Below are 7,898 nucleotides of genomic sequence, written 5' to 3'. Positions count from 1 at the left end.
ACCCATTAGGCATGTCACTCATAACCTAGCTTTGCTTAGGTGACACATTTTTCATTTCATTTTACGTGTTTATTTCTCCATTCTCAGGAAATGCATGCTTAGGTAGACGATTCCTGAGGATTGTTCCCATTTCACATGATTTTTACTCAAACTTCTTTGGAATTAATGAAAATGGCATAAGAGACCAAGTGCTTGCACTCGGGCGAATTGGGGGTGCTCTCAGACCTTCCCCATTCGTAACCAGGCACGAACCCATATATATTTCTGGTTATCCATTGCACAGAGGATTTGATTTTAGGGTTCCATGGCCTATCCATGGATGGCGACTCTGAGTTCTTTTTAGGTACATCTCGGTTTCGAGCCCTGGCTCCTGATCAGGATGTATCTCATTCGTTTTTGTATCGCCACTCGTGCTATGCTGTGAGGGTGGCATCCGTTTCGAGAGTTCCTTGGCAGAGCTCTCCTTCACATTGTGGAGATCTTAGAGGATTGCTGTGGGGACCTCGCGTCCCTCGCCGCACTCGTCCTCTCCGGATCGGGGTCCACAGGTTGTATGCTTGCTCAGCAAGATTCAGGGTCTAAGAAGGAGAGGCCTGTATACTACATCAGCAAGAAGATGCTAGAATACGAGGTGAAGTATACAATCTTAGAGAAGACCTGTCTAGCATTAGTTTGGGCAACTCAGAGGCTCAGGCATTACTTGTTGTCAAGCAAGGTACTTCTGCTTTCACGGATGGATCCGTTGAAGTATTTGTTTGAGAAGCCTGCTCTTACCGGAAGAACCGCAAGGTGGTTATTATTGTTATCTGAGTTCGACATTACTTATGTCACTCAAAAGTCTGTTAAAGGGCGGGTCATCGCAGAACATTTAGCTGATTCCCCTGTGGAAGAGAGCGCATTCCTGAAGGCTGAATTTCCTGATGAAGAGATTATGGATATTGAAGAAGATACCCCAAATACCAGATGGACAATGTACTTTGATGGTGCAGTCAACAACCAGGGTCAGGGAATAGGAGCAGTACTCGTATCCCCTCAGAAGGAGTATATTCCTATATCTATCAAGTTGCAGTTTGAGTGCACCAACAACATGGCCGAGTATGAAGCTTGTATTGCCGGACTGGAGGCAGCCTTAGCTTTGCAGATTCAAGACATTGATGTGTTTGGAGATTCCATCTTGATCATTTACCAGACTAATGGAAAATGGAAGACTCGGGAAGATAGATTGATCCCGTATAATGCATATCTCGAATCTTTGGTCCAGAAGTTCAGGAGTATTACATTTACTCACTTGTACAGAACAAAGAATCATTTTGCTGATGCTTTGGCTACGCTGGCTTCTATGTTAGACATTTCAGCAACAATGGAGGTCCAGCCACTTACAGTGCGACTGCAATGGGAGCCAGCACATGTGACCGTTATTGAAATAGCAGCTAGGTGTCCAGATGGAAAGCCCTGGTATACAGACATCAGGAATCTCATATCCGGTGAAGGGCATCCACCTGGGGCTTCTGGGAAAGAGCGCAAAACCCTTCAGAAATTAGCTGCCAATTTTGTTATTTGTGGTGGTCAGTTATATCGCAGATCTTTTGATGGGATCCAGCTTTTGTGTGTTGATGAAGACAAAGCAGTTGAGCTTATCGAGCAGACCCATGAGGGAGTTTGTGGACCTCATATGAATGGGAAAATGTTGTCAAGAAAGATTTTGAGACTTGGATTCTATTGGCCCACAATGGAAGCAGACTGCTTCGCATTTGTGAAGAAATGCCATAAGTGTCAAGTCTATGCTAATCTTATTCATGTACCTCCTTCGGAGTTGCACTCCATGACTTCTCCATGGCCGTTTTCAGTATGGGGAATTGACATAATTGGGAAGGTTCATCCAAAGTCTTCGAGCGGGCATGAATACATTTTGGTCGCAATTGATTACTTTACGAAATGGATTGAAGCCGCTTCGTATGCTTCCATTACTTCGAATACAGTTGCAAAGTTCATCCGCGCAAACATTATTTGCAGATATGGGGTACCTCACGAGTTAATCTCGGATAATGGTTCTCACTTCAAGAAGGAAGTAGCGCACTTATGTGTAGAGTTTAAAATAAAGCATCACAAGTCGTCTCCTTATAGGCCGCAGACGAATGGAGCCGTTGAAGCAGCAAACAAGAACATCAAGGTAATCATCAGTAAGATGACAGAAACTTACAAAGACTGGTCAAACAAGCTTCCTTATGCTTTGTGGGCTTACAGGACGTCGATCAGATCTTCTACAGGTGTCACTCCGTATTCTTTAGTGTATGGAATGGAAGCAGTTTTGCCTGTTGAACTTAGAATTCCATCTCTAAGAGTGATGATAGAGGCAAGCTTGCCGGAATCTGAATGGGCGAAGGCCAGGCATCAGGAACTGCAGATGATAGATGAGAAGAGGCTACGAGCTCTGTATCATATCCAGGGGTATCAAAGGCGGATTGAAAGGGCGTTCAATAAGAAGGTTCGTGTCCGAGATTTGAAACCAGGGGATCTTGTCTTGAAGTCCTATAGGGCACCGGTATTTGATCCGAGAGGGAAGTTTCGTCCAAATTGGTCTGGTCCTTATATTGTCGATGAAGTCCTACCGGGAAAAGCTGTAAGACTCCTCAATGAAAATGGAGAAAAATTAACAGAACCTACAAACCTGAATCAGTTAAAGAAATATTACGCCTAAAACACTGGAAGGCCATCTTTGGACGACTTGAGCCTGTTAAGCCAATAGCCCAGATTTCAAAAATGAGAACCCCTTTTTGCTAAACTCCTTTGAGCCAAAAGCAAAACCTCTTTATCAAACTTAAACCAGGGGCATCTTTTATGACTTTTGTCATAAAAGATATTAACCTCGAACTACGCGGGACCTGATTCCCATTTTCTTTGGGGATACGTAGGCAGTCTGGATAATCCAGATTCGGTCTAATTGCTCAAAACTTACCAAATGTTAGCCTGTTTGAACCCGGTCCTACCTAAAAGTCCTTCTGGTGTTATTGGCCCAGGTTTGTGAAAAAAAAAAAAAAAAAAAGGGGAAAGAATGATGGAGTCTTGGACCCGCTGGACTGAAAACCCGCAAGGGCGGTCTAGGCAAAAGTTAGGGTCATTCACCCGCTAAGTTGAAAACCCGAAAGGGCGGCTTAGGCAAAAATCAGGGTGCTGAGCCTGCTGGATGGAAAAAGCTGCAAGGGCAGACAGTCCAGGCAAAAATTAAGGCTGCGGTCCGCTCAATCGAAACCCTAAAAGGGGCAATTCAGTATGGCAGGGATTTCACAGGGGATGGCTTTTGAAAGCCGATTGTGCTTCCGTTTTGGGCATTACTTCAGAGTCTGAGTAAGCGCCAGCATAATTTCTTTCGATACTTCTTCTAGTTAAAGTGGTTAAAACTAAGTAATCCAAAGGAGGTAATAACCATGACTGAAATACCGAAAAGAGGAATGAAACACTTTTAGATGCGGTATTCAAAAGATCCTAAGAGCGGTAGACTGTTACCACCTTAAACATTTATCAAATTAAGAAGCAGATTCAGTCTCTTTTAGAGTCTATGTTGCGCATTTATCAAAGTTTTCGTCTGTCATCTGTCAAAGTCTCGTTTATCGTGTGTCAAAATCTTTCATTGTCAGGTCAAAGTCAGGTCTTTAAGGTCAAGTTTAGCCTTTACTTCTCTTGAGGCTGGGGCGATAAACTTTAAAAGCAAGAAGTTGCATCTCCTGCGAAAAGAGCCGAACAGAGCAGAGTTCAGAAGGGGCAATTTTTTAAGTTTACTCGGAATGTTATCACGAAGTGCAGGAGGAAGAATGCTTTGAGCAGAACCCATTTTCCTGTATTTGCAAAAGCTTTGTAGCCTCGGGCATTTCTTTGAAATGAAAGCCTTTAGTTGAACCCTTGCGTTTGGCTCTCTTTTGAATCTTGTAATGGAAATAAAATCATACTAGGGGCATCTTTTATGACTTGGTTTCCCAAGTCATAAAAGGCGTCGAACAAAACTTTAGGGTTAAGATGGCTATTCTTGTCAAATAAAGATAAGAGAAGCTCGAACATCCCTTTTCGAGCTAGGCTCCTTGATCAGTTTCTTCAGAAAAATCCAATCCTCGTTGGAATTTAAAATTGAGTTTTGCATTTTTCAAAATATAGGCAGAGTTTTGGTTTATTTGTTTAAAGGGGGCCAATGCCCGCGAGATTTCGTCAAATGCCTTTGAGTTATACCTGTGGTAAAGGTTATGATTTCCAGATCTATTCCAGTTGTGCTATGTTTTAACTATCTTTCCTCCCCTCTGATCTCTAAGAGGTTATGTTAGGAGCGACCTGACCGTCATTTTTAGAATAAAAGCTTGAGACATCATCCCTCCTATCCGGTATTGAAAGTTTGAGTCTTCTCAAACATTCTTTACCCGTTTTGAAATCCGGTATTGAAAATTTGGGTCTTCTCAAATATTCTCTACCCGTCTTGTATTCCGGTATTGAAAGTTTGGGTCTTCTCAAACATTCTTTACCCGTTTTGTAATCCGGTATCGAAAGTGTGGTACCCTGATCCCGCGAGAGGGGTGTGGGGCGCGAGCCGCCGCTCTCTCTCTCTTGGTCTCTCGTATCCACGCGATTGGCGTGTGCATTTTATTATTGATTTGAATTAATCTTTCCTGTGAACTTGGGATCACTAAGGCAATCCGAATTCCACACGAAAGAGACTGACAGAGTCGCCACCTAGATGTGGGATCTAGGACCCGTAATTAACCAGAAATCTAGACTCGCTACCTGGTTACGAGAATGGAAGGTATGGGGAGTTATCCACCACATGCACCATTCTTGCCCGATAATCGGTCTTCGATTCCAAAAGCTAACTCTTTTAAATTTATTTTAAATGGCTCATTCAACTCTATGTTAATGTGCGAACTAAGTGACATGCATCCTATGATCTAATTTCAATGTGAATCCTAAATGTGTATCTTGATTTATTAATTTGTCTGGATTCAATCTAAGTGAAAGTTCTCCTAAAATTCTAATTTCATGGAAAGTCCTAAGTGATTTGATTAAGCATTTACAAGAAAATTAATATACAAAACACCACAATTTGTTTGTGGTGCCGACTCGCGGGTGGTATGCCATCAGACATCCAAGCTGCCTACGTACCCAAGCCTCACTGGGATCAGAGTCGACGTAGTTCGGTGCACCTAAGCTAAGCTACTTATGCCTAACTCAACTAGGACACCGACCTAGACGGGATTGACTGTTTCAACAGTTTTAGGAGAAGTTATTTAATTCAAGTTGAGGATTTTATTATCTTAAGATTTCATCTAAGATGCTATATGATTCTCATCTAAATGCAAATGGTCCCTTAGACTAATGCAGGTTTGCCTACATCCTAGTTTACTAGGCTTGTCCTAGGGAAAGATTGGGTGACTAGTGTAACTAGACCTATGGCACGGTTGCTATACATAGCAAACGTCCGTGATGAGGCTGGACTCCTAACTCTAGGACTCCCTAAAACCTAAGACTCCCTAAAACTTAGGACACGACACGACACCGGTGTTCCTAAATTGGGCTCTAAGGGTCCTTACGACGGAAACCGTAATCCAACGGTTCCGAGAGACACGAGGTGAATCGATTTCAGTTCTTGAGGTTAGTGAAAAAAGGGATGGAAGAGATGATGAAATAGTGTGAGGGAATGAGAAAGATAGAGAAAGGTGCGACTGAACTTGGGAGTGCCAAATTGCCTACGTACCCCGCGATGGGGATCAAGCCACACGTAGTTCCGCTGGGGAGGTTGCTTGGATTTTGGAAGACAGAATTGGTATTTGGATCTGGAATCGGGTTTGTATTTGAGCATTGGACTTGAGATTCAGAAACATTGATCTAGCAATGGGATTTTGGAATTGGGAATTTGCATCAAAGAATTGAGCATATAGGAATCATCAAGGGTTTGAATTTTCGGAATTCAAAGTGGGCGGGCTTATGAGATTTGGCCAAATGGATTCAGACATGCGACTCGGATTGTGTTGGGATATGACTTGGTTGGATTGGGTTAATGGTTAGGGTCAAGTGAGTCAGGTCTAAGTTAGGAGCAAACCCGAGACTAGCCATGGTCTAACTAGGAGGAAGCAGGGTACAAACCAGGGTGCGGACCAGGGTGCACCAGGGTGCGAACCAGCAGGGAACCAGGGTGCGAACCAGCAGGGAACCAGGGTGCGAACCAGCAGGGGAACCAGGGTGCAACCAGCAACGAACCTGGGTGCAACCAGGGTCTAACCAGAGTGCGAACCAGCAGGGAACCAGGGTGCGAACCAATATCGAACCAGGGTGCGAACCAGTAGGGAACCAGGGTGCAACCAGCAGGGAACCAGGGTGCAACCAGTAGGGAACCAGGGTGCAACCAGCAGGGAAGCAGGGTGCGAACCAGTAGGGAACCAGGGTGCGAACCAGTAGGGAACCAGGGTGCAACCAGCAGGGAACCAGGGTGCGAATCAGTAGGGAACCAGGGTGCAACCAGCATCGAACCTGGGTGCAACCAGCAGCGAACCTGGGTGCAACCAGGGTCTAACCAGAGGCTAACCAGGGGGAAAACAGACCCTACATGCTTCCTAACATGGTTTTTCTTTTAAAGTAAAAGATATGTATGAAAACAGACCCTACATAGAATTGAAATAAATGCCTACCTCTTTGGAAACCCACTTTGTGTTTGATTTTTCTTTGATGTTAATTCTTTGAAGATGATTCCTTGCTTGATAATGACTGCTTTTGATATATATCACCCAACGTATAAAATCACCCGATCCGGCAAGGATGGCCGAACCCTTGAAGAGATGAGGGAGAGGGATGAATTTTCTAAGAGAGGGGTTCTTTTTCTTCTCCTCTTGGATGGTGGGATGAGAGGGTATTTATAGGAGAATGGGATAGGAGGTTAGGTGAGGTTAGGTGGTTTTGGATGGTTAGGATGAGAGGATGAGGTTAGGTAAGGTTAGGTGGGGTTAGGTAAGGTTAGGTGAGGTTAGGTGAGGTTAGGTGAGGTTTGGATGGTTAGGATGAGAGGAGAGGTTAGGTGAGGTTAGGTGAGGTTTGGATGGTTAGGATGAGAGGAGAGGTTAGGTGGTTTTGGATGGTTAGACCCAGGTCAAGATCTGCCATTGATCTAACGATTTACGGAAATCGGGTCTCGGAATGGAATCAGGGTCCGGGCTATGAAGTGACCCTAGCTTATTTTGTCCCGATTGATGATCCGTAAAGTCAGATCAAGATATTAATGACCTAAAACATATAAATCAATGATAGAGGGGGTTCTCACATGGATTTAACACACTAATTTATTTGTTGATTAAAACAAAACAAAATGGGGTGTCTACAGATGCCCCTCTTTGGTAGAGATGACGTAGTCATTGAATACCAAAGTTAAAAATGACAGAACCATTTTGCGTAGCTTTAATCGACAAAGGACTCTCTAGACACAACGCACCTTACCATAATGCAAAACCTTAGATGAAACCCTAGAACTTGAATAATAAAAAAAACTCGATGCGGCGCCGTTCACAAACGGGCAATTAGAGAATGAGATATCATTTTCGAATGGATTCTGAAGGGAAAGGACAAAGATCGCTCTCAAACAGTTTTTAGAAGGAGATGAGACGCCGCTCACAAGCGGGTTCAACGAGGATAAGAAGCATTCCCAAATGGACTTGGATAATGAGGCACCGTTCACAAACGGCCTCAAGGAGGATAGAAAACCATTCACAGATGGACTCGAGAAATGAGGCACCGTTCACAAACGGGCTCAAGGAGAAGACAAGACCATTCACAAATGGACTCGAGAAATGAGGCACCGTTCACAAACGGGCTCAAGGAGAAGACAAGACCATTCACAAATGGACTCGAGAAATGAGGCACCGTTCACAAACGGG

The 7,898-nt window shown here is 43.9% G+C and overlaps 1 protein-coding gene across 1 annotated transcript; it reads left to right on the top strand.

The window, feature by feature from the left end:
* The first annotated feature begins 553 nt into the window (after window positions 1–553).
* On the top strand, window positions 554–2,046 carry LOC143850187 (uncharacterized). Its single transcript, XM_077359454.1, has 3 exons — window positions 554–1,068; window positions 1,297–1,657; window positions 2,014–2,046. The coding sequence occupies exons 1-3, from the start codon at window positions 554–556 to the stop codon at window positions 2,044–2,046; spliced, it is 909 nt and encodes a 302-aa protein (XP_077215569.1).
* Window positions 2,047–7,898: the final 5,852 nt, after the last annotated feature.

Source organism: Tasmannia lanceolata, unplaced genomic scaffold (assembly GCF_043159265.1).
Source record: "Tasmannia lanceolata isolate RefF3 unplaced genomic scaffold, GAP_Taslan_0.1 ptg000018l, whole genome shotgun sequence".
Lineage (NCBI taxonomy): Eukaryota > Viridiplantae > Streptophyta > Magnoliopsida > Canellales > Winteraceae > Tasmannia > Tasmannia lanceolata.
The sequence above is the reverse complement of the archived record's forward strand: the minus strand, read 5'-3'. Positions and strand labels throughout refer to the sequence as shown.